Below are 24,951 nucleotides of genomic sequence, written 5' to 3'. Positions count from 1 at the left end.
TAGTTTATAAAAATTTTACTTAATTTTGAAGTTTATCATGTTAAATTCATTTTCTTTTCTTAATACTTCAATTTCACAACCTTCCAATGAAATATATGTTGAATTAGAAGAACTGGATACGGATGTTAGTTAAAATGTCTTGAATATTATTTCTAAATTTATTTTTAGAACTTTGGTTTTTTATCTCTACAACATAATGCTTATATACAAATTGAAAAAAATTTTACAGATCAAACACCTAGATATAATGCATCTTTATTATGTATTGGGAATAAGAATGGTTATTATGCTATAGGAATTCCTTCAGGTTTATAAAGGTTTATTGATTAAAAAACTACGGCTGATTTTTATAGGATTTGCTTTTGGAACAACTGAATCTTTAAGAGAAAGTTTAAAAGGTAATATAGTCAAAAAGATAGTAGAACACAATCCATTATCAATAATACATTTGCAAAAAAAAATTATAAATGTTTCTTTTTGTGCCGATGAAAAATATTTGATTGTAGTCACTGAGGAAAATGAAATTATGTTTTACTGTACACAAAAATTGTTTCAAAAGGTATTTATTTATATTGATTGAAATATATTTTAAAAAATTTAGAATAATTCTCTTGAGCCAGAATTTATATTTCAAGTTGAAAATATTAAGGATATTCTTCCCAATCCAATAAATAGCAATATGGTTGCAGTATTGACTTTTTTTGGCAATCTTCATTTAATTAATTTCTCTCAAAGAAGTATTTCAGAACCTTTGGTAAATAATATAACTTCATGTAAGTACATTTATCATGTATGAAATTTGTTTAATTTAAGAAGTTTCATGGTCTCAAAAAGGTAAACAAATAGTCTGTGGAACATCGGAAGGGAAACTGGTTCAATATACTCCAGATGGATCATTAAAGGCAGTTATTAATAAGCCGAAATCATTGAATGATGCATATTATGGTGATTTCCTTAAATTTAAGTATTATAGTATTAAAAGTAATAGTAAGTTCTATTTTATGGTTAGAAAATCATGTTTTTTTTGTTGTTTATAATGATTACAAACCTACAGAAGATTTGAAACATGACTATGTAATTTTTATAATTACTAGAGAGCATAATGGAATTATCACTTATGGAAAACTTGTAGATCCTAGTCCACCTTTTGGTTTAACTAGTAGGATTGATCATCATTTTATTAGATATCTTAAAAATTGGTTTGTTAGTACTATTATTAAAACTTTTTAATTGATTTTAGGGAGCCTAACCTAAAAAGCTTTGTTATTGTTGCAGCAACAGCGAGTGCAGATGTTGGTATAGTCGTTCGCAATAAGGATGATTTAATATGGAAGACACTGACTATATCTAACGAAACTCGTAGAGTTTCTTTACCATATTCTATTTTAAACGATTGTGATACTTCTCCTATTGGTATTGCACTTGATTTCACTTTATCTCAAAATATTGAGAAACCATTATTTCCAAGTGAAGAACCAAAGGAAGGACCTCCTCTTCCTATTCTTTATATTCTTAATAATGATTACCTTTTAACTGGATATTATGTTCTTTATGTAGATGCAATAAGAGCAGGTAGAACATATGATTTTATTTGCCCCATCAAAGGAAATACATCTGACATATGTATTGATTTAATTTAGTTTATTTTGAGTGTTTACTTTATTTAGGTTTTAATCAAAGTGCTGTTGAAACTGCAAAAGAATTTGGTTTTGGTTTTAAGCCCATGCTTGTACCAAGTTTGCCTGTTTTAAACTCAAAACCTGTATTTGAAAATACACTAAATTCACAGACAATTGGGTCAATAGCTAATAATTCTGTTTCTTTCGGTGTTTCTTTCGGAAAACCAGCTTTTGGAGTACCTGTTTTTGGAAATCCTCTGTTTGGTTCTTCTGAAAATACAGGTTTTATCGTAGTATATAAATACTAACAATCTAATTTTTCAGGTGTCCAGAATATAGCATTTGGGAAAAAATTTTTTAATAATGTATCTCAAGCTATTAAACCATCGTCTTTTGCATCTTTTGCATCTTTGATTAAATCTGATAATGAATCCCCTTTTGGAAAATTAGTCCAGAATTCATCAGGGACATCTGAAAATAAGATGGAATCTATTTTTAGTAAATCGACACCTTTATTTTCATTTTCAGATTCATCAAGGTTTCAAAATGAAGATGATATTGAAGATGCATTAGAGATGAAAAATGAAAGTATTTTAGAGGATAAAATAGATTGTATTTCGAATAAAGAGTCTGAAACACATGATAATTCTTATGGAGAAATTGAGAAATGTTTTAATAATAATGAAAAGAATACTTTTATGAATAGTCAGCCTCAGTCACTTGATGCCTCAAGTCTTTCTTCAAAAATATCGTCACCTTTTATTTCTTTTGGAAAAGAACTTTCTTTTTTTTCAGATTCTAAAGTTCCTAGTTTGTCATCTTTAACAGTACAGGAAAAAACTCTTTCCGGTTCTTTTTTTGTTGATCAAGAGAATCAGATAAAAAGAGAAATTGGAAGTTCAGACGCTCGCGTATCTTTTTCTAGCAGTTCTGGCGTTTTCCGATTTAAAAATAATGATAAAATTGAAACAAAAGTAGATTTTACTACTGAATTACATAAGTTGTTTAATATTTTTTTTAGGAAAAAACAGTTACGGGTCTTTTTTTTAAAGATAAGAATGGTATTTTATTTATTTTTTTTTGATAAGATTGACAAATTATCAGAAAATATAAGTGAATTGCATGAAAACTATCAGCTTTCTTCTAGAAGTGCGGATTTACCTGTTCTTTCGGATAACATATCTCATAATGATGTTATTAAAGATGAAAATTATGAAAAAAATGAATTTAATCAAAATAATAAAAATGAAATATTTGGCCATGATTTTGATTTTCCTAAAGATAATAATAAAAAAAAACAACCTTCGTCATCAGATTTTTTTCCTGAACATCTATTGTCTTTGAAAGGAAATGTTTCGAAAGATAGTTTTAATGTATCTTCAAACGAATCTGCTATTTATGATATTAATAAGAATTTACAATCTCAGGATATTTTCAGAATTACAGAGAATTTGCACGAAAATAATGAAGAAAAACTTGATACTGCATCTCCACCCCTATCGAGTCGAAATAGAAGTATTGATTTCTCAAATGATAATTTACATAAAAATCTTAAAGATAATTCAGAACAAACAGCATATAATCATTCAAAATCACAAGATTTCAATGCATTACTCAATACATCTTCTACACTTCTTTCTAATGATTTGAATGCTTTTGAATTTAAAAATGATGATGAAATTTCTTTTGATCTTTCTCAAATCAAAACTCCATCGAAGAATATTGTTGATGAAACTCATGATGATACAGCTAAAAGGTCTCCATTATTTAAAAATCAATATATGATAAAATTGAAACCATTACTTTCTATGAGTGAAGCATTGAAAGCTCAAAGTAAAGAAAAGGTAAATATTTTTTAGAAAAGAATGATTATTAATTAAATAAGGGCCTTTTTAAGGAAATTGATATAATATGTAGACAGATGGATAATGAATTAAATATTGTAAGTATAATAGTTTTAAAGATTTGCATAAATTTATATAAAATTGTAGATTCAAGAAAATCTTGAAAGGCTAAGTCTATTTATAGAAGATCAAAAGGAAAATAATAGCGTAGAGAATGATTCTGTTTGTATATTCAGGAGACATATTGAAGAATGGAAGTTAGAAGAAATTCCACGAATGGGAAAAATGATATTTGATTTATTAAATGATATTTCAAATTTTCAAAAAATAGAAGATACAAATCTTGATATCATAAAATCTCTTAAAAAAACCTTTATTAAATGTTAGTATATTTTTGAAAGATTACTCTCGAGAATTTATATATTATTAGTAGAAGCAAAACATATAGAAGTATCTAGATTTATCAGAGCAAGAACAGATCATGAATTTACACGGATGATTAAGGTTCGGCAATTAGGATCAGAACACCTTGAAAATCAAATAAAATTACGAAAAATATGTCAAGTATTAATTTGTTATTTAAGAAATATATATTAATAATATTGTAGAATGTTGAGAATTATTTATGGAAAGCAGAAGAGGGTTTCGCATTATATAAAGCAAAACTTGCTGGAAAGACTAATGGTAATATTAAATTGCCTTCCTTAGAATCAATTAAAAAAGTTTTGGGAAAAATTAATTCTCTAATTCAGCAAAGTATGAATGAAACAAATAATCTAGAATTTGAATTCAAAAGGCTGAAAACTGACCTTTTTCTAAAAACAAAAGATATAAAAAGTAAAACACGCAAAAATTTATCTTTTTCGGAAAATATGTTGTCTATTATTACTGCAGATATGTTACGAAAGGATAAGTTTCTAATTATTTTAAAGGAACTAATGAGAGAAAGAAACCCATTACATACAACTATTTATGACTAAATATAAAAATATTTATAGGGATGTTTTATGTTTCTACTTTTGTATTAAATTTTCGATTAAATAGGATTGTGGAAATTAGGTATATATATATATATATATATTATTGAAGATTTAGTAAATTTTTAAATGGATTGTCTTAAAAAATATGATTTTTATAAATGTATTAAATAAAAATGAACTTTTTAAGTAATAAGTATAAATAATAGAAGCTATAATATTTATATTATAGATTTAGTCTGTAAAATATGATAAAATTAATAATGAATTATATTAATTTGCTTAAATTATTGTAAGCAATTTTGTTAAATAATTTTCCAGGTTAGAAATTTTATGAAAATTAGTTAAAAATATTTGGTAAGGAATTAATGTAATTATATAAAATTAGAGATTTGTTTTATATTTTGCGTATGTTTTTAATATTATAGTTATGATTATATTGAGCATGCTTTTTAATATTAATATTTTAAATAAAAATTATAAAGATTTTCATATTAAAAAAATTAGCATTTAAAAATAATTTAGATACTTAAAAAAATATTTACAGTTAAAATATATCAAATTCTTTAGTTATATTTTGAAAATATATTAAATATATTTTACTTAATGACAAATATTTGTTTTATATAAACGATAAGTAAATAAACTTAACAATGTTTTGCATACTTTTATAATGAATATTAATCTGTAAATTTTAATTTTAAACAAGTTGTAAAAAAAATAATTTTTAATATTTTTTCATAAAAATATAAAAAATAAATAATATGTAGTTAAAAATTATAATTTAATGATTTCAAAAATGAAAATTATTTTATAATAAAATGAAATGTGTTTCTAAATAATTTAAAATATTTTTTATTTCTAAATATATTTAACATGAAATGATATAGGATTAATCATTAAAATCTAATCTTTATTTTTAAAAAAATTGCAACTTTACTATGAATACTAATCTATTATGTAAAAATTTCAAAAAAAAGTTTAAAAATAAATATTGCAGGATTTTTTTAATATATTTTCAGAAAATAAAAAATTGTAATTTTAAATTTTTTAAATGTATCATGTAAAACTGAATATAAATATATTATTTTATAAAATTTAAAATATATAACATTATATTTTCAATAAATGAATATCAATAAATGAAAAAATGCAAGTTAATTTCGTATTTTAATAAGTGAAATTATAAAAATTTTAATCACTGAAATGTTTAATATAATCTGTATTGTATTAAAATTTAAATATTTAAACGAAATTTTAGAAATTGTCTTGAATAGCTGAAAAATGAGTATTTATGAAAAAATATTTCCAAGAAATTATAAGTATATTATATATACATTTTTTATTCAATTTTGATTACATTTTTAAGTGTTTCTGTAATTTTTTAATTTATATTTAAAACTATTTTAAAAAGCCATAATTATATTTTGTTAATTTTTGTATTTATGTTACGTTATAGTATTTTATAACAAAAATTTTATAAAATTATTAAACTTTATTAACTTAATTTTACTGGCTTTTTAGCTATTTTTTATTAAAAAAAGTTTATCTATTCTTGTTTGTTTTTATATAAATTAAAGATTTAGAATTTAATTTTTAGAAACTATTAAAGAAATGACAACACAAATATATGGAGGAGATGAAATCTCTGCAATTGTTTTGGATCCAGGATCTCAACATACTCGCGCGGGTTATGCAGGTGAAGATACTCCAAAATGTGTTATAGAAAGCAGTTATGGTCTTTTAGTAGAAAATAATAGATCAGAAATAGTATTTGGAGATAATTCTATACATGCGCCTAGAGCTGGAATGGAAATCAAAAATCCTATGCTAGAGGGAATTGTACATGATTGGGACATTGCATCGCAAATATGGTTGTATGCAATAAAGACAAGTTTACGAGTTGATCCAACTGAGCATCCGTTACTTGTAACTGAGCCGAGCTGGAACCCTCCTAAAAATCGGGAAAAAACTATGGAAATTGTATTTGAAAAGTTTGGATCTCCTGCATTTTATCTTGCAAAAAATGCAGTATGTGCATCTTTTGCTAATGGCAAATCTACAGCATTGATTCTTGATGTCGGTGCCCAAGTAGCATCTGTTACTCCTATTTATGACGGCCTTGTTTTAAAAAGAGGTAAAATATCTTGATATTACGGATGGGCTAGTTATATATATATATATATATATAGGTGTTATGAAACAAAATATTGCGGGAAATTATTTATCTGCTCAAGCTCGTGCTTATTTTTCTAGAGCTAATATTCCTATTGTTCCTCATTATATGGTTAAAAAAAAGCTTCCTGTGGATATAGAGGCTCCTTCCCGTGCTGAATTACGTAAATTTTTGGATATTCGCGACAGTTTTCATGTTTTTCAACAGGATCGTGTTATGCAAGAATTTAAAGAAAGTATTTGCCAGGTTTTTGAAAAATCATTAAGCGAATCGTAATATTTTTTTTTTTTTTCAAATATTTAATCTTTTTAGAATACCATCATCTCGACCAGCAAAAGCTTTTGAATTTCCTGATGGCTATAATCTTTTAATTGATATTGATCGATATAAAGTTCCTGAAGTCTTATTTAATCCTTCATTCTTAGCCACAGTAGGATTTAGCTATTCAATGCTTCTTTTTAAAAAATATATAGGAATTTCCAGAAATAATACCACCAGAAAATTCTATGTCTTTAGCTCAATTGCTTTACAATAGTGCAATGGCATGTGATACAGATATTCGAGCGACACTTCTAGGAAATATTATTATAACAGGAGGGACGTCTTTAATACAAGGGTTTGGAGATCGTGTTTTAACAGAACTTCAACTTCTAGGTAAGGATAACGACATTGAAAGTTTTTAATTTGCTATAGCACCAGGAAGTCGAATTAAAATTAATGCCTCAGGAAATACTGTAGAACGAAAATATGCATCATGGCTAGGAGGAAGTATTTTGGCTAGTTTAGGGACATTTCATCAATTGTATTTTTTTAGTTTATTGAAATTAATATATTCTAATAGTAATTTTATAGATGGATATCTAAGAAAGAATATGACGAAGAAGGCGATCGTGCATCGCTTATTGAAAAGAGATGTAAATAAAGAAATTAATATATAAACTATATTTTTTTTATGTACATTTAAATGCGATGCTATATTCATATATTAAAACGGCTATTTTGAATATTAATTTTTCACCTTTTCATTTTCCAGACGAGAATAAAGCATATACAATGCCATTTGATTACATTCTGGTGTTCCTGTTATAGTTACTAGTCTTTCTGCTGAATTATCCGCAGGTTCATTAATTTTTATATGGGAGCCGGAAAGCTGACGAATTTCATTGATTTTTGTCCCTCCTTTGCCAATTATTGCGCCAACCTGTGAAAAATGAAAATTAACATAAATTTCTAATACACTAAAAAATAATACCATATCATTTGGAATAAATATTTGTTGAGTAATTGGCTGACCAGGTGCCGGCTGTGATTGTTGTGATTGTTGTGATTGTTGTGATTGTTGTGATTGTTGTGATTGTTGTGATTGCGGCTGTTGTAGTTGTTGTAATTGTTGAGGAAATTGCAGTGTTTGCCCTTGCTGAGTATTATGGGAATTTACTTGGTTCTGTTGTTGAATATTATATGCAGCTATAGCTTGAGGATCAGCAGGCATATAATTAGACGTTTGATAATTTTGCTGCATAGAAATATTTGGAGGAACTCCGTATGGATTAGCCGGTGTTAACATGGTATCATTAGGTAAAACTCTTTGGAACGTTATGGGATAACCATAGCCACCATGCATACTTAGTGGACTATACATACATGTTTGCAAATTCACCATACGATCTGCTTGTTGAAAAAGAGCTATAGCAACATGAAAAATAGCTGTATATATAGCACTTGCAATGCCATATATAACCAATGTCCTTTCAGTGCTTAAAGGAAGAAGAATATCTGACGCGCTCATATGTGCCCCTGAAATCTTTTGGATTTCGTTAATACTAGAGCCATGTTTTCCAATAATATGTTCTATAAGAACATGTGGAATTACAAGACGAATTCTGTGAGGCTTATCATTAGGACTTGAAATTGTATCTAAATCTTCATTGTGTAAGAGCCGAATAATAAGTGAAAATGCCTTGGCAACTGATTTTGCTGTTCCAGTACATGTTAAAATCCTTTCAATTGACCCAAGAACATTTTCACTTAAATGTATTTGAGAACCTGTTTTTTCTTGTAAAAGTCTTATATTTTCCCCATTTTCTTCAATAATTGCTGTAGCGTCCCGTCCAGAAATAATTCCTCTAAGCGTTATGATCTGTGTTTCATCTGCTAATTCTATTTTATCTAATGTAGCCTGACGTTTAGTCGATAATTCATATTTTGTTTCTTCATCTACAGGCTGTGACCTTTTTGAAGATTCTAAAGACATTTTTATATTACTTAGACTTAGTTAAAAAGAAATGATTTGTATAAAATACTCTATTCAAAGAATATTAAAATATTCTAAATATTTAAATACTTTTGTAAAACCGATCATTTGAAATTATTTACCAAGGTTTTTTATAGTTCTCTATATTTTTAAAATAAAATTAAAACATAGAAATGTTTATAAAAGTCTATTAAAAATTTATTATATTATGTTCCATTTAAAAAGAATGGTAAATTTTAATAGAATTATATGTATAAATAGAATATGAAATGAAAAATATTAAAAATAATATGAAAGCTAGTATAAATTATAATTTTACTACGCGAAATAATGTTATTTAAATCAAGATTTTATAGTATTTTCTTAAATGTGAACTATTATTGTTATTTAAAAATTAATATTAGTTTTTTTAGATTTTTTGAAATATAAAAAATAATATTTTTATATTTATTTTAAAGATTTTATATTTATCTAAAAATAAATGAAAAGGAAATATTCATTAGTTTTTCTATTTCAATCATTGTAAAAAATGAATTATGTGATTAATGAATTTTTTTTATAGTTGATAAAATATTTTAATTTTAAATTTTTAAATTTTTTTAAAAATTGTTTAGTGTTGATTTCAAATAGAAATTTTATACTTTTTACTATAAATAATATTTAAGGTATTTTTTAATGAATTTTAGAAATTTATTTAAAATATGTAAAATATAAATTTTATTTAAATATTTTAAATATTAAAAATATGTTAAGGAATATATTTTTTTTAAATAAGAAAATTATATGTTTTGTTAATTTTTTAACTTTATAGCGTAATATTGCACATATGTTATATCTTCAAAAATTCATATATTTGAAGAGAAAGAACGTTAAATATTGGATTTGATGAATATTTATTTATAAGCCATATAAATATTAATAGTGAATAATCCTTAAAAACCTTAATAAAATAAATACCTACATTATAGTAAATAAAATATAAATTGGAAAAAAGTCAAAATATGTTTAGTAAATAATAATTATGAATTAGTATTATTAGAAATATATAAAATATATGATTATATGTTATGAATTATAAAGTATATAAAATTATTGCAAATTTTAGATCATAACGAATAAAAATAAATTATTTCGAATTCGCAAAAGCAGATGAATATACAAGATACCATGTCAAGGAAGAGCCTATATCAAGAAACTTCTTATCGAAATTCATTGAAAAGAATTCATATGATTTTTTCGGGTCAATAATAGCAAGATTTGCATAAAGAATACTTTTCCATCCATCCTCAATGGTATCAACTATTGATGCCAATTTATTATCCCATTCACTTCTAACAAACGATGGTATTCGAATATAAGGACTTATGGGTCTAAACATATAAATTAGAAAAATTAAATATTCAAAAAAACATACGTTAATGGGAGCATATGTATTCCTTGGATGCACTCTGGTCTTGGAGAAAAATATGTAGAATGGTCTATCTAAATCAAATATTAATAAAATATAAAGCCATAATTGACATACTTTATTCATAAATTTGATTCCAGCAACATAATTGGAAAGAAATGCTTTAGGCATTACAGTATTCGAGGGTTCGTATAGGAAGTAAGTGAGTAATGATCGCTTCATAACAGCTAACATTAAATTTGATCTGGATATTATAACAGTATCATTAATTGAATGGCCAAATAGCTTGACTGCAAAGTAAAAATTATAATCTTCTGATGAAGATTCTTCATCTTTGCCATCACCTGACTCAAATAGTCCTTTAGACCAAGAATGCCCCGCAAACCAATCAAAATAACGGAAAGCCGGAAAATAAGAATCATTGACTGGATTTGCAACATCTCGTATTAAATCAATAACCCAATCTTTATTTTCCTCGATCCATTTCTTATCAAGATATCCTATAATTGCTGCTGTAAATATAAGATATCCGTAATGCTTTAAAAAAATTAGCAAAATCTTTAAAATTCTATTAAAGCTTACAAAATGGTGATCATTATAAAAAGACGCTCCAAAATCCGACAATTTATCTTTTACAAATCCTTGTTCTGTAACAATTCCAAACCATGTTTTTTCATAAACCAATTTATAAGTGCGACTATTTTTCACAAATGGCATAAAACAATCTTTAAGCTTTGTTAAACATTCTTCGGCAAGAGTATCATTTTTAAGAATATTTTTAATAGAAAAGCATAATAACGCAAATTTCGAAAGCACTTTTCCAGAAAAATAGTAACTGTTTGGGTCTATTTGCAAGCAAAAATCCTGAGCAATTTCATCTATAGCTGCTTTCCTAATCATTTCTAAAGCTTCCTTTGAATATGAGGGTTTTTTGGCTGAAGGCGAATATGGAAAAAAATTAATATTTACAGGCAAATCATTCTCTAACATATTCCAATACTTCCCGGTATAAGCAACCATTAATCCATTAGTTGGACTTGGAAGAGAGAGATTAGTTTTTCTAGAAGCTGTATCGCTATCAAATGAAACAATGTGATGAGGCATAGCAAAATGAAGCAATGAGTTGTTTTTATAATCATGCGTTTCAAACCTAAAAGTATAACTGCCCGTGTTGCCTGAAACTGATGCTGACAATAAAATCTTTGTTGCATAAGTACCAGCAGAAGCATCAAGTATGCTTTCAGCGTCATCGTTATCGATTGGTATTTTTGCAAGCTGTATAAACCCATTGAATGTTCCATTGGTTGCTTTTAATGTTACTCCTTCTATTTCAAAATTAAATTCAGATTTCTCTTTAGGAAAAACATATAAAAGCCATTTTTTTCCGTCGTGTAAAGTTGCTTTAAATTTATAATAATCATCTATTTGCTTTTTTTCAATATTTCGAAATCCGACAACTGATGTAAAAATAGGCGTCAAATCCGTATAAATTCCAGTTACGTAAGCCATCCCTCTAACTAAAGGCATTTCTATTTTTTTTTCTGTACAATTGCTAGGATTTACAATTACATTAACAGACATCTGATCAAGAGAAGTTAATGTAAGACTTGCATTTTCTAATTCTTTAGCAGTAAAAGTTGCTGAATAAACACCAAGAGGGTTAAAGAAATATTTAGGAGGGGTGCCTTCTCCGAATACCTAAAAAATAATTAATGTTTTATAATCAGCAGAACGCAAAGCTTCTCAAAACCTTTTGGTTATCGTCTGAATGAGCAACAGCTATTCCGCTATAGACTCCATAATTCCATGTAAGAACATAGGGATCTAAAAATGAAGGAAAACGTTGAGTACCCAGATAAAAATTAGAATAAAATTTATTTGTGTGAATAGGTTTTTTAAGGTCATTCTCATGAATAGATAATGGAGAAAGTGTACTATTCATAGACTTAAATAATGAAAGAGGTTCTCGAGTAGTAATAGGAGTAAGGACATCAATTTTTGTTGTATTAGAGGATGTAGTATTTGTATCATCTTTATTATAACCTTTACCAAAATACTTGATAATTCCCTTTAGGAAATCAAAAATACGCGACATAAATCCTAATGAAGGAATCTATATAAATTATAAATCAATATGTATTATATTAAATATTTATACCCCTGAAAATCTAGGTGTTCGTGTATTACTTAAACTTAAATTAGGATAACCCATGATAGGTATTGACCAAATATAACTTATAAAAAATACCATGATTATACACAAGTGTAGATGATTTTGATGAATAAAAAATGTATATGGTAATTTCATAATAAATAGTAATAAATAAATAATATAATTAGATTTCCAAAAATGTTATTAATATAAGAGAAATAATAATGCCTATATATTTCTGATATTGAGTGATCCAATAATTTATAATATCTTATCTAAGGTTATGCTTTAATAATACCTTAAAGATGTAGAACTATTAACTTCACTTTGGATCTTTAAATATTTCTGGCTTTTTTAATTTAATATAAATATTATTAAGGCTTTTTAAAAGTTCATTAATTTTAAAAATGAAAATGCCTCCTTATTATAAAAATACTAATATATGGCTCAATTGGTTTTTATTTTTAGTGATTAATCATTATATGCCAGCCACAAAATCTTAATTTTTACAGTATTAGTTTAAAAAAAATATTACATTATAGAACTTCTGAATAGTGTGTGAGAAGTAATCTTTATACGCATTTTCTTTTTTTTAAAAATAATTATCTTATAACTCAAGATAAAAACTTACTTAATTTTGGGAACTTTTTTTAACATTAAAAAACCGGTTTAGGAATAATTGATTATATAATTAATTAAAGATATTAAAATGTAAGAGTTATTTAAAAAAAGAGAAATAAATTATTTATGGTTAAGATAATTTATGTATTTATAATATATTCCAATTAAGGTGTAAAAAGAATAATTAATAATCTTATTTTTAAAATATAAAAATAAAAATAATTATAGTAACAAAATATATTAATAAAGGTTGAAATAAAAATTATTCACTTATTTTTATTTTTATATTATCTTTAATAGTTAAAATAATATAAATAAGGAAATGTTTCTAAAAATAGTATTCTAACTAAATATGAAAACAGTAAATAACTATTCTCTTTTAAGATATTTGTCTCTAAAATTAATTTAGCGATACTAACCCTATATTTTTGAATACAAGTTCCTTAAGGTCAAGGTTAAGAATTTTTAATTGTAATTTTTAGAAAATTTAATTATTTTGAATGACAGAATCAGTTTTTGAAGATAAAAAAGTGGATATTGCTTTAAATATATAAAGATTTTGTTAATTTTTTGTTTAGCTTCCTATATATAATAAAGAAGAAAATGAAGTAACATTAATTAAAATACCTCCATCAACTTTACAATTAAAAATTCGTCAAAGTAGAAATCAACTTGAAAAAAATGTTAAAGATGTATCAATAAAGATTGAGAAAATAATAGATAAATGGATTGGGATTGAAAATAAGGTAGAAAAATTTACTAAAGAACTTGTACCTTCAAATGGAGAAATTATATCAGGAGGAATATATGTAATGATCGCAGGAATGGCGGGATTGATTTTAACACGGAAACGTATGGATTTTTTATTATTATATTTAAGTAGATCCTCATTGTTTTTAGGTTCTTTTACAATTCGATTTATGACGCCAATATTTATTTCTTTAGCTGCATCTACTATTTTTCTTCCTGAAACGCATAGGAATTTTAGAAATATGATTTGGAAGTATAAGCAAAACTATTTTTAGTAAAAAATTGTTGGAAACAGTATATAGAGTTAATAGAATTATAAAAAATATAGGGAAGTCTTTTCGAAAGATAAAATATTTCTTAGATAATATTGTGAATTTTTATTTTATAAAATAGTATAATAATGTATTATAAAAAACATTGCTTCTTTCATATATATTCCATAATTATGTTTTCTGTAATAAAATAGATACATTTAATAGCAATATGCAATTGTCGCTATTTGTCTTTTGTTAGTTGCAAGTTATGCTTTGGGTATTTATAGGAATATGTTTTCTTCGATAAGTGTAACCCTGGTTTTATAAGATAAAATAGCAGAAGAAATATTTAAATATTTACTTTAAATGCTAGTTTTTTGCGAATTTGAAGTATTTGTTCTCCATAAATCTATAAGATTAGCATACATATCTATGTGTTGCATTATGAATTACCTTGTCTCTAAGAAGCGAATCTCTTATTTTATCATGACTTATATCGAGAGTAGATTGGAGTACTTCATCTTTATTAAGTTCTTCAAAATATTTTGTATCTTCTAAATTTTTAATTTTAGGGATAAATGGGGGTATTTGTTTATGCAAAGAGTTCCAGTCTATATTGCGAAACCATGAATGTGTTTTTATTTCGTCTGCATCAGAACAATAATGATATGTTTTAGAAGCAGAGTATTCGGATATTGTATTCAGAGAATTAGGATAAATTTTGCACAAATTAGAGCCTAAACGATCTTTATGATCACATATAAGTTTTTTAATTAGATCTTGTGCTTCCTTAGAAACTGACGGTGTAGTAGGAAAATGTAAAGCTTGACGCCAATTAAGTATTTTCATTCTTGTTGCATGTTTGGTTTTAGAAACAAATGGAGGAAATCCATAAAGACACTTTTAATTATTAGAGATATTTAGAGAAAATATGATTTAGATAAACCTCAAAAAGGATAACTCCAAGAGACCACCAATCACAGCTTTTTGTATATCCTTCTCCTCTAATAATTTCTGGCGCCATATAACTATTGGTTCCAACAAGACTATATGCAAATTCTCGACGATTTTCATCATTCCATGAAAGAATTCCATCGCCTGTATCCTTATCTTCATGCAATTCTAGCATTGTTAATATATTAAGACCTTTTCTTTTGCTAATGCTATTTCCTATATTAATTCCACTTTTTTTTAGAAGATATACTCTTTGATGCTCAAAATACGCAGAGTCATGTAACCACGATAAATCAGTTGATAAACCAAAATCAGAAATCTTAATATGACCATGTCTATCGAATAAAAAATTATCTGGCTGATATTATTAGTTTTTTTTCTCGTTTTTAAAATTCAATTTTTACTTTGATATCTCTATGAATATATCCTAATTTATGTATTTCCTCTATGCAAAGAACCATTTCTGCAATATAAAACCGTGCAAATTCTTCAGGAAATACATCTTTGACGATAAGTAAATTCAACAAATCACCTCCTATAGGGCATAAGAACAACATATCAATTAATTTAACGTTATTTGCCTGGCATATATTCCATAACTAAATATCTTATATCTTAGTTTAGAAATATAATTCAATAGAAAAACTTACAAATGTGCAAGATCTTGAAAAGAATAACATAACTTTACAGTCCAGCTTCCATTATCACTTGCTATAGCAAGTAGATCGCGCTCGGCTCGTACATGCCCTTCTTGACCTTTTTTCAACATGTCTGCTTTTTTAAGAATTTTCATTGCATAGATCATGCCATTATCCTTTTTTCTTACTAATTTCACAACACCAAAAGCCCCATGACCTATAGTTTTTAAAATAACAAAACTTGATGCGTCTACTCGTTGGCGAAGAGATCGAAGATATTCTGTTTCTTCCCTGTTAAATTTAAGACGAAGACTTTCCCGTTCTCTATCTGATAATTTGGGATTTTTTAATTGAATTTCTAGATTTTTTCTTCTTTCTTCTCTTGGATTTGGCTTTTTAAAAATATTATGAAAATATGTTTCAAAAAATATTTTTGTAGCTGCTGATTTTTCAATTGTACTTAAAGATGGCTGTTGAAATAGTATATTTCTTAGATATAATGCTTTTTTTTTATTGTTCCGATAAATAACTGTACTTTCAGACGGTACAATAAGCGTTTCAGATGTCGAATGAATAAAAGGTGTTTGACCCATTTTTAAAGGAGGAAGTAATTCATTTTCCTGTACTGATTTATTTTCAGAATCAAGCAATATCGACATTGTCGTATTTTTTTTTGATTCTAAATGTAAAAATTAAAAAATAAATCCTATAATTTCTCCCTAAATACCATCAAATACATTAAAGGAGAATTTTTCATAAATAGCAATTGCTTCTTTTTTGTTATTTGCATGAGCAAGATGCCTTTAAAACTAAATTTATTCCAAAAATCATAATAATATCTTACCTAAAATCTACAGGCGATGAAATGCAAACATTTTTATTTGAACCTTATAATTTATTATCATCAAACACTTATAATTCTTGACCTACCATTATGCTTTGGAAAAAAAAATGATATCAATTCTAAGAAAAACGTGCCAAATAGTCCATCTTTTTTAGTACCAGGTTTATGCGTTCTAATTGTTTTTTTCTTAAGATTTTTCATATCTTTCTCATCCGTTTACTAATCTTCTTTTCTAAATCTTTTATATCTTAATTTCAATTTATATTAAATACTTATGTTATTCCAAGATATTCTACCATATTGTTCCTAATATATGCTATCTTATAAGCCCTTAATAGTCCTTGTCTATTTTTATTATTAGAATATAAGACTGTTAATATAAAGATCGTTAGAAAACTTAATAAAAATGCCTTAAATTTAATAATTTCTTAAGCAATTTCATTTAAAGTAGTATTATATTTCTCTAAATGATAAAAATAAAGCTTAAGAAATTTGATTCAAAAGATTTAAAGGAATATTAAGGTTTGCATAAGAATAATTGTCTTTATTGAAAAAGGTTAATTTTATTTCTTAAGAAATCGAAAAAATCGCTAAAAATTAATATGCAATGGCAGAGGATGAATTGGTTTTTGAATGTCAATCAAGGCTTAATTGGCATTGAAAAACGTTTAATTAGGGGAAAATGTTCATTTATTTATAAGAATATACGATTCTATTCAGATATTAAAGCTCCTGATAGTCCAATGAATATGAGTCGACCTTCAATAGTAGGTAGGTTTCATTAGAGAGAAATATATAAGATTTATTTAAAGAAATATAGTTAGTTCATTCCGTGGAGGATTTCTTGGATTTTTTATTGGAACAAGTCTTGCTAGTGCAATAGGATATTATTATTTAATAAGTGAATATCAATATGCATCAAATACACTTCTTTTGTCTATAGAAGAACTGCAGCATGTGACAGATTCTATTATTAAAGGCGTAAAACAAGTAGAAAAGATAGAAAAAGATGTGAAAAAAATACAAGATAGTGTTATAACGAAAAGTGAACTTGAAAGTGTTCAGGCAGATACAAAAAAAATGTTTGAAAGCCTAAACTTGGCACAACTAGAAGCAAATGAGCGATTTTCGGAGTTAGGTAGGAATAAATGTTGTAGTAATATATGTAATCAATGATAAATGTAGAAATGGATGTAGCAAAGCTATCCCGTCAAGCACGTACTATTATATAATTTTAAAATCTGTAATATTTGTATGAATGTGATCCCAATTTCTATATTTTAAAAACTTCTGAATTTTCTAATTCCTTGTTTGTTTCTTTAATATATATTTCCTTTACTGATACTTTTTGTACACTTTTTCTTAACTTTTCTTCAACGGCTTTTGTTACGGATGCAATTTCTTCCATATTTTGCGCATTATTTAAATCATTAATCGCATTTTTAAGCCAAATAGCTTCATTTGAAAATTTTATTTCATTAATTTTTTTTTCATGCAAATCTTTCATGGTTTGTATTTCATTATTAGATAATTTTTCTTTTAAAGCTTCAATTGTATAATCTTCTGACTTAGGAAAAAGTGGAGATGATAAAATATTACCTTTAAAATCAGAAAACTAATTTTACTTAAAAAGCTCTTACTTATTTTAAAAGTATTGTTAAATATTTCCTCCATCCAATCATGGTGTCTCATGTAACGTGCTATAGATATATCGCGAGGTGTTAAGAAATCCAATTCATCCCCTTGTGGTTCCTCCTCTTCTGATATTGCCTTTGAATGATGTAATAAAGGATTTTGAAAATTTGATGATCCATGATCCGTAGAAGCTGATGAATTTGTTTTTGTCTTTTTTTTTAAATCATAAAATAAAGGAATATTTGGTTGCGTATTATATGTAGCAGTAGAATGTGTTCCTCCAGATTGATTAGTATATTGATGTTTTTGAAAATTCTGATTTCCTTGAACAGATGTTAAATTATTATAATACATCATAGGCCTTGTTGGAACATTAGATGTGACAGAGTTATAAGATCGAGATGGTTGCGGCGTAGTACTTTCATATAATAAAAACGGCTTATTTTGAATAAAAGGAAGAGGATAGGTGCGTGAAGGCTGAGGAGTAGCTGTATGACTATTCACAACCAAACGATCTAGATATTCAATTTATATTGAATTATAACATCTAAAAAAATACCATTTTCGCTAGATCTTAAATAATAAATAAGCCATAATTGATCATTCCCCCCCTTGACAAGTCTAAATCTCCTTCTAATACGCGATGTATGAGACTCTGTCATTGGATAAAACCCATATTTATGTTCAAAAATTTCTACTGTCTAAAATAATTAATTTCTTATAAAACTAAAAAAAAAAAAATACATTTCCCCCAATATCAATACGATAACAATTTTCTGAATCCATATATTGAAATCCATCTGGAGGCGGATGCATACTTGATTCTGGAGAAAGCCATACTAAGAAAATTTGACCGTCTACAGGTTTATCAATAAAATTCCAAACAAAAGGAACCTTCAACTTTAATTTCCTTTGATAAAATCTTAAGAAAATATACCTTTTGCACAACACCCGGAGCTTTAAGAAGCATATCCGTAATAGACTCAATGGATAAATGTGGATTAACAGGGTAACTTTAATATCTTTGAATATATATAAAAAAAATACAGAAATTTATACCTTAAGGTTGACTTACACCATACTTGAGTCCTCCATTCTGGCTTCGGAATGCTGCTCACTAAATATTGTTGAGCTGTTTCAATCATAAAAATATTTTTTTAAGATTTTTTAAGATAACCGAATCAAGATCGATACTACCAGAGACGGTCTCGGTTAAGACAACAAAAAAATGTTAAACTGACTTATTGAAGAAATACATATATTAAAGGGTTGTATGAGTATTGTTTGGTTAGTTTCTTTTTTAAATATTTTATTTTTTTTTGACTTAATTTTTTAGATAAAAATTGTTAAAATAAGATGGATAAGTCTTCAAATTATTTTGAAGAAATTGATAAAATAAAGGACAAAAAGGAGGATAATGAAGGATTTTCTTATTTAAATAAACTTATGGGACGGGAATTTATTGATTTTCTTCAGAGCAGTTCGTTTGAGCAGCAATTATCTCAACTTAGATCATTGTTATTTATCCCTCGAATGAAATTGTTTGAAAAAGAAGATATTGAAGTCAAAGAAGAATATTTTTATGTTTTTACGGATGTGTCAGTATATATGTTATCATGGATTGAATTAGTTATATATATTTTTAAATATTTTGATTTGGAGGATGATATTGAATGGGCAAATCAAGCAAAGGGGTTATTTAATGAATTAGAACAAGAGATTCGAAATTCATCTCCTGTTTTTGATAAGTTTATAGAAGAAACATCTAGTCCAGTTCTTGAGAATTTGACGGATTTTGATATTTTAAATTTAAATACAAAGCGTCAAGAAGTCTATCAAGGCTGGATATTTATTAAGAAGTTATTAGGTTTTATAAAATCTCAAATAGAAATTTCAAAGGAATGGGTGGATTGTATTGAAATATTGAACCAGATAAATCAAGAACTTAAGAAGTGTGAAGTACTTGTTTTTGAGGTCAAAGAACGGTGTGATTATATTCCTTTTATTTCGGGCCGATTTGTTGAAATTAGCACCTTAGAATCATTTGTTAAAGATATTTTTGATGGGGAAAAAGTAGGGGGTTTAGAGCAAATAAATTCAACAGATATGTTGAATAAATGGAATATGAATTGTCAGAATTTTATTTGTCAAGTTCATGAGAAAGTTAAGCCTCTTGAAACATCCCTCATTTTTTTCAAACTTCGAATTGAGTATTTCAAGGAGAAGGCATCTGAATTGTTTCCTAGTGCTATTTATAATATAGAACAAAAAAGACTTAATTTGGAAATCAAGTGTAATAAATTACAAGATGAGTTTTTTTCTGTAAAAAAGAAGTTTCAGGAAGATAAATGGTTGTTTGTTTTTTCACAAGTTAATAAACAAGTAAGTTTAGGATATACATATGCATGTTTTTATTGTATATATATTAATAATTTTTATAGGCTACCCAAATTATGGATTCTTTAGAGATGGAAATAAAAAAATTTAATGTCTTATCTCCTTTAACAAAAAAGGCTAGTGAATTTTATAAAACATATAAAGTAAAGAAGGACAGTTATGGTATTTTTTTTTAAATAAAATTCTAAATATATTTTAATAAATTATAGTTATTATAAGGATTATTACTCTTATGGAATGGGGAATTTGGAACAAATTAACCTGTAATAGTCGAGTTATTGAAGGTTATAATGCCCTGTATGAAAGATGGAAAAATTTGAACAAAGATATTATCAAAATCGATAATATAATTTTGGAAGATGATTCCACTTCTGAAATCATTGAAGATAATGCTCAGTCTGTTTCTCATGACTCGGAATCAGAAGCATCTCAATCAACTAGATCATGTATAATGACTCCAAAAACTCCCAAAACTCCAAAATATATAGCAAAGCAATATTCTTTGATTCCTGTATCTAAAACTAGTCGTCGATCTTCATTATCTAGTACGTTAAAAACAGGATCAAAGAATTATTCTACGCCTAGAATCTTGTGTCATTCTAGGTATGCAAAATATTTTTTTAAAATAATTCTAAAAATAGTAGTGTACCATCTAAAGGATCCAAAATATCTTCTTTTATTGAGGAAACTCCTTTACGGTTTCCTAGATTTAAATTATTTTCATCAATAATGGAAAAAACGGAAGCTAGCAGTGCGCTTGCATCTCAATTAATTCCAAAGTCAACACCTGTAAAGAACTCTTCTTATTCAGGAACTAAGACGAAAGATTTCGAATCAAATATTCCTCGATCATGTGATTCGATACGACGTATGGTATCTACTGGAGGAATATTACATAAAACATCTGATATGAAATTTATGAAATATAAAGAAAATATTTCGTTTTCTAATATACCACGGCCATCTTTTCGAAGAATGACTTGCTTGCCTATTTTAGAAAATAAAGATTCTATGAGAATGATTCCTTCACAAAAAACATTTATGACTCGGACATCAATTCCTCTGATTAGAAAAAGAGAATGTATATTTGGAACTACTTAAAATTTATGAGTTTTCAATGCTATTTAGGTATTTTTTAGCAATATTTTGCAATGGGAAATATGAAGTTATAATTTAATATTATTCAGTTTTCTAAATATTTTATTTTGTGGAAAATGTTTATTAGTATTGTTACGTGTTATAGGTTATATTTATTATTTATTAATATTACTTTAGTAGTTTATTGTTTTTTAAGTTTGTATTGACCTGAAATAAATTCCAATTGTTCTTCCTTTACCATTAAAGCAAGAAATTCTCGTAATTCGTCGATAGACCGATTATACAGATTTGGAGGAGGTACAAACATTTGTAATGTTGAGTGGATTCTTTCTAAAGTCAATGGGCCCAGATTAATGAGCATTCCATTTATAAACGACCTATAAATTAGAAGTCTTTCTTATAAAAAAAATAATTACCAATATATTCTCATTTCTTCTGAAGTATGGTCTTCTACTACCTGAACATTTGAAATCGACTCCTCGAAAGTCGAAAGAGCTAATATAATTAACATTGTGTTTTAATATTAAAAATTAAAACCTTTGTTGGATGTTTCTACTTCTGCATATTCTAGAACTTTAAAAGTATCTTTTGAAATTTCTTTAAGAACCCCATATTTTACCCAAAAAAGAGTATTTCTTCTACAATCAGCATAGTCTTGTCCTATGGCATCCATTACATCTTTTATAGTCTGTTCATCTAAGGATTTTAAGTAAATATATAGATATATTAATATTACTTGCCTTTTTCCTGAAAAAGTAAAATAATAGATGCTTGTACAGGTCTAACATTCATATTTAATGTCCTATCCTCTAGAATTATTTCTATTTGCACTTGGCCTAAATTGGGTATCCAATGTAATTTTCTCGAAGCTTTTAGTTTTTCAAAATTTTCTGCATAGTCATCCATATAGCTAATTAAATTAGATGTTCTGGGCTTCAAAATATTGCTTATATGTTACCTTTGGATTTCTTTTGAAAGAAATAATGTCTCTCCTTTAAAATTTGGCCAAAAAAGTCGAGAAAGTATGCTTGCATGTATTGGTGTCTTTAAATATTAAGCTTTACTGTAGCAAAATAATTGTTTAGAATATTACGTTACTATCAAATTCTTTATGTAAATTTGCGTCAATTCTTTTAGATTCTGCAATGTCATGAAGCATTACATCACACATTTGCAAACTGTTTTCACTAAATCGTAATTTTAAAAGTTCTAAATTTCGTAACTTAAAAACGTTAAGAAATACTTTATTTTGAAATAACACTTTACTTCTTTATCAGTTTCGTAATTCATAGTAGTAAGAAGCCTATCTGCTAGAAGATTCTGGAGTTCTCTAACAAAAATATCTTTATTCTCATAGATACTAACAAGACTTTTAATAATATCATTATTATTCATTTTTTGGAAGTCTAAATATAGCAGATAAATAATAATAATATAATTTTATATTTTACTACCTGGAGCAGCATCAAACGGATCTGGTGTCCAATTAAGATTATCAAAATCATCATCATCATCATCTACTTGAACAGAGGATGGATCGGCTTGGCCAAGTTCTTCACTTAATTCGCTTGTTTCATCTCCAACAAGTCCTACCATAATACATTTGATAGTGTCATTTCGATTTCTATAAAATATTAATCAAAAAAAAAGTTAAAATTTTTAAATATGACTTTAAATGTTTTCTAATAGGTTTTGCTACTTTATCTAAAAGTACACCAGGAGGATCTAGAATAAGAAAACATTTGATAGTTGATATATATTGAGAAATTATATCTTGTGTGTCTGCTCCTGGATGCAAAAGTCTTGTTTTACACCTAAAATATATTTAAAGATATTTCGAATACTTTTTGCTTACGATTGTTGAAACGAGTTAACTAAATAATCTCTAAGAGGAGATAATTTCATAGATCGCTAAAAAATGTTATAATTTCAAAAGAGTAAAATCTCTAATACTTTTAAATCTTCTAATGCAACAGAAGAGTATGGATAATCTACTATAATATCGAATAGTTCATCAATTCTAAGAAAATTAATATCAGAAGACATAAATATTTTTTATTACCTTAATATTGCTAGAAAGTGACATGCAAGTGTTTCTAATTTTAAATATAAATCTTTCTTGTTTATATCAAACTTCAAAACTAAAAATGTGAGTTTTCCCAATTTATTAATAGTCCATTGGACAATTTCTTCTTGAACACTTCTATTCCACTTTTTAGAATATTTTTCTCTTATATGTTTATTTAGCCTTCGAGATATACTTTCAGAAAATGCTTTTTCCAAATGTCTTTGTAGTCCAACTAATTCTATGTTTTTGCAAGTAGAAAGGAAACATGTAACCTGAGGACTTGATTCGTTTTTTTCCCAAAATGCCATATTTTCTGATAACCATTCTAAAAGAACAGAATAAAGTTTATCTTCTGAAATATAATTGTTAATTAATGCATGCAATGTTTTTTTAAATGATTTATCTGCACTATTTTTATCAGAAAAGCGCTATGTATATATTTAAATTTACTTAAAATGAGTTAATACAAGTGGTCGTTGATAAATATGATATGCCTCCGTTAATTTTTCAATAAATTCCGTAAAATTAGACTGCGTAATCTATAATTTATAAGTATATATTGGAAAATATAAACTGTAAATAACTTTATATGCTTGTAAAATAGGTAAAAATTTTTCTGTAAAATGAATCCTTATTGAATCTTTTTTTAAATCAAATTTAAAATCCATTTTATATAGTTAAACATACGTTCATAACTTTCTTGTAACAGCTCTTTTAATCCATTGTGACAAAGAATATGAATTGCTGTTTTAATATTGGGTGAAACATCTACAAAATATATATTCTTTTTATAATCAAATATACTGTTTATAAAGTACCTTTATATTTGAATTCAGGAGTAAAGAATTGGCTCGCTGATTCCCATGCTGTTACAATACTTTGAGTAGACTGATCGGGAGGCTTAATATTTAAATTTTCTGAAAAAATGTGATTAAAAATAGTTCTTTTTGGAGGATTTCCGCTCATAACCTTGAAGAATAAAGCATCTCCCTTATTTTTAGTTTTGAAAATAGTTAATTTTAGCTTAAATAGTTGATATTATTATTTTATATAAATTCGTGGATTGGCTTGTTTGAGTGAATAAAATAAAAAATTGTGGAAAATACAGAGATATCTCAGCCCTTTTATATGTAAAACCACTGTGTAACCATTGAAAATCTAGGGTTTACGTTTATATCACTTTATTAGCTAACAATTTATGCAAATAGAAAATATTCCTCTCCAAAATTTATTAATTCATAAAAAAAACATCTAAGAAATAT

At 26.4% G+C, this 24,951-nt stretch overlaps 10 protein-coding genes across 10 annotated transcripts; 5 read left to right on the top strand and 5 right to left on the bottom strand.

The window, feature by feature from the left end:
• Positions 1-37: 37 nt before the first annotated feature.
• PNEG_02410 (hypothetical protein) lies at positions 38-4,443 on the top strand (the record flags this gene model as incomplete). The annotated part of the gene is made up of 15 exons (XM_007876225.1): positions 38-124; positions 169-307; positions 354-559; positions 602-773; positions 817-945; positions 989-1,199; positions 1,241-1,623; positions 1,668-1,901; positions 1,944-2,593; positions 2,641-2,680; positions 2,724-3,463; positions 3,505-3,561; positions 3,611-3,845; positions 3,894-4,027; positions 4,072-4,443. 15 exons carry the CDS (start codon positions 38-40, stop codon positions 4,441-4,443), a joined length of 3,789 nt encoding a protein of 1,262 aa, XP_007874416.1.
• A 1,611-nt stretch (positions 4,444-6,054) lies between these two features.
• PNEG_02409 (hypothetical protein) lies at positions 6,055-7,538 on the top strand (the record flags this gene model as incomplete). The annotated part of the gene is made up of 6 exons (XM_007876224.1): positions 6,055-6,577; positions 6,633-6,888; positions 6,929-7,046; positions 7,090-7,270; positions 7,310-7,418; positions 7,469-7,538. The coding sequence occupies 6 exons, from the start codon at positions 6,055-6,057 to the stop codon at positions 7,536-7,538; spliced, it is 1,257 nt and encodes a 418-aa protein (XP_007874415.1).
• Positions 7,539-7,576: 38 nt separating this feature from the next.
• On the bottom strand, positions 7,577-8,870 carry PNEG_02408 (hypothetical protein; the record flags this gene model as incomplete). Its single annotated transcript, XM_007876223.2, has 3 exons — positions 7,577-7,588; positions 7,635-7,817; positions 7,869-8,870. 3 exons carry the CDS (start codon positions 8,868-8,870, stop codon positions 7,577-7,579), a joined length of 1,197 nt encoding a protein of 398 aa, XP_007874414.1.
• Positions 8,871-9,996: 1,126 nt separating this feature from the next.
• Positions 9,997-12,586, bottom strand: PNEG_02407 (hypothetical protein; the record flags this gene model as incomplete). The annotated part of the gene is made up of 6 exons (XM_007876222.1): positions 9,997-10,240; positions 10,285-10,352; positions 10,396-10,815; positions 10,861-11,976; positions 12,029-12,391; positions 12,437-12,586. The coding sequence occupies 6 exons, from the start codon at positions 12,584-12,586 to the stop codon at positions 9,997-9,999; spliced, it is 2,361 nt and encodes a 786-aa protein (XP_007874413.1).
• Positions 12,587-13,551: 965 nt separating this feature from the next.
• On the top strand, positions 13,552-14,171 carry PNEG_02406 (hypothetical protein; the record flags this gene model as incomplete). Its single annotated transcript, XM_007876221.1, has 3 exons — positions 13,552-13,581; positions 13,630-13,903; positions 13,952-14,171. The coding sequence occupies 3 exons, from the start codon at positions 13,552-13,554 to the stop codon at positions 14,074-14,076; spliced, it is 429 nt and encodes a 142-aa protein (XP_007874412.1). The 3' UTR covers positions 14,077-14,171.
• Positions 14,172-14,303: 132 nt separating this feature from the next.
• PNEG_02405 (hypothetical protein) lies at positions 14,304-16,697 on the bottom strand. The gene is made up of 10 exons (XM_007876220.1): positions 16,578-16,697; positions 16,492-16,534; positions 16,375-16,448; positions 15,660-16,326; positions 15,591-15,616; positions 15,414-15,544; positions 15,002-15,367; positions 14,509-14,955; positions 14,417-14,464; positions 14,304-14,370 (listed from the first exon to the last, which is right to left on the bottom strand). The coding sequence occupies exons 1-10, from the start codon at positions 16,690-16,692 to the stop codon at positions 14,311-14,313; spliced, it is 1,977 nt and encodes a 658-aa protein (XP_007874411.1). The 5' UTR covers positions 16,693-16,697; the 3' UTR covers positions 14,304-14,310.
• Positions 16,698-17,093: 396 nt separating this feature from the next.
• PNEG_02404 (hypothetical protein) lies at positions 17,094-17,826 on the top strand (the record flags this gene model as incomplete). The annotated part of the gene is made up of 3 exons (XM_007876219.1): positions 17,094-17,262; positions 17,312-17,629; positions 17,677-17,826. 3 exons carry the CDS (start codon positions 17,094-17,096, stop codon positions 17,721-17,723), a joined length of 534 nt encoding a protein of 177 aa, XP_007874410.1. The 3' UTR covers positions 17,724-17,826.
• On the bottom strand, positions 17,373-19,294 carry PNEG_02403 (hypothetical protein). The gene is made up of 6 exons (XM_007876218.1): positions 19,186-19,294; positions 19,064-19,139; positions 18,871-19,020; positions 18,686-18,827; positions 18,132-18,641; positions 17,373-18,090 (listed from the first exon to the last, which is right to left on the bottom strand). Exons 1-6 carry the CDS (start codon positions 19,269-19,271, stop codon positions 17,765-17,767), a joined length of 1,290 nt encoding a protein of 429 aa, XP_007874409.1. The 5' UTR covers positions 19,272-19,294; the 3' UTR covers positions 17,373-17,764.
• A 40-nt stretch (positions 19,295-19,334) lies between these two features.
• PNEG_02402 (hypothetical protein) lies at positions 19,335-21,624 on the top strand (the record flags this gene model as incomplete). The annotated part of the gene is made up of 5 exons (XM_007876216.1): positions 19,335-19,413; positions 19,463-20,508; positions 20,568-20,685; positions 20,733-21,126; positions 21,168-21,624. The coding sequence occupies exons 2-5, from the start codon at positions 19,483-19,485 to the stop codon at positions 21,622-21,624; spliced, it is 1,995 nt and encodes a 664-aa protein (XP_007874407.1). The 5' UTR covers positions 19,335-19,413; positions 19,463-19,482.
• Positions 21,625-21,708: 84 nt separating this feature from the next.
• PNEG_02401 (hypothetical protein) lies at positions 21,709-24,670 on the bottom strand. Its single transcript, XM_007876215.1, has 16 exons — positions 24,508-24,670; positions 24,377-24,457; positions 24,274-24,329; positions 24,140-24,228; positions 23,684-24,097; positions 23,575-23,641; positions 23,477-23,532; positions 23,292-23,435; positions 23,076-23,245; positions 22,888-23,027; positions 22,715-22,843; positions 22,580-22,665; positions 22,362-22,531; positions 22,159-22,317; positions 22,038-22,116; positions 21,709-21,998 (listed from the first exon to the last, which is right to left on the bottom strand). Exons 1-16 carry the CDS (start codon positions 24,653-24,655, stop codon positions 21,803-21,805), a joined length of 2,184 nt encoding a protein of 727 aa, XP_007874406.1. The 5' UTR covers positions 24,656-24,670; the 3' UTR covers positions 21,709-21,802.
• Positions 24,671-24,951: the final 281 nt, after the last annotated feature.

This window comes from Pneumocystis murina (assembly GCF_000349005.2).
Source record: "Pneumocystis murina B123 chromosome Unknown supercont1.13, whole genome shotgun sequence".
In the NCBI taxonomy this organism is placed as follows: Eukaryota; Fungi; Ascomycota; class Pneumocystomycetes; order Pneumocystales; family Pneumocystaceae; genus Pneumocystis; species Pneumocystis murina.
This window is presented reverse-complemented; position numbering and strand designations above follow the sequence as displayed.

What these genes read in the sequence shown, in the direction of transcription:
- PNEG_02403 (XM_007876218.1), bottom strand. Translation starts at nt 19,271, where the DNA reads ATGATTGAAACAGCTCAACAATATTTAGTGAGCAGCATTCCGAAGCCA. An exon ending in CTCCGGGTGTTGTGCAAAAG is followed by an intron (nt 19,021 to 19,063) that starts GTATATTTTCTT and finishes TTAAAGTTGAAG; the next exon opens with GTTCCTTTTGTTTGGAATTT. An exon ending in TTTAAGATCTAGCGAAAATG is followed by an intron (nt 18,642 to 18,685) that starts GTATTTTTTTAG and finishes TTGAATATCTAG; the next exon opens with ATCGTTTGGTTGTGAATAGT.
- PNEG_02405 (XM_007876220.1), bottom strand. Translation starts at nt 16,692, where the DNA reads ATGAAAAATCTTAAGAAAAAAACAATTAGAACGCATAAACCTGGTACT. An exon ending in CTCCTTTAATGTATTTGATG is followed by an intron (nt 16,327 to 16,374) that starts GTATTTAGGGAG and finishes TTTTACATTTAG; the next exon opens with AATCAAAAAAAAATACGACA. An exon ending in ATATTCATAGAGATATCAAA is followed by an intron (nt 15,368 to 15,413) that starts GTAAAAATTGAA and finishes TAATAATATCAG; the next exon opens with CCAGATAATTTTTTATTCGA.
- PNEG_02401 (XM_007876215.1), bottom strand. Translation starts at nt 24,655, where the DNA reads ATGAGCGGAAATCCTCCAAAAAGAACTATTTTTAATCACATTTTTTCA. An exon ending in TTGCATTAGAAGATTTAAAA is followed by an intron (nt 23,533 to 23,574) that starts GTATTAGAGATT and finishes AACATTTTTTAG; the next exon opens with CGATCTATGAAATTATCTCC. An exon ending in TTTACTTTTTCAGGAAAAAG is followed by an intron (nt 22,318 to 22,361) that starts GCAAGTAATATT and finishes TAAAATCCTTAG; the next exon opens with ATGAACAGACTATAAAAGAT.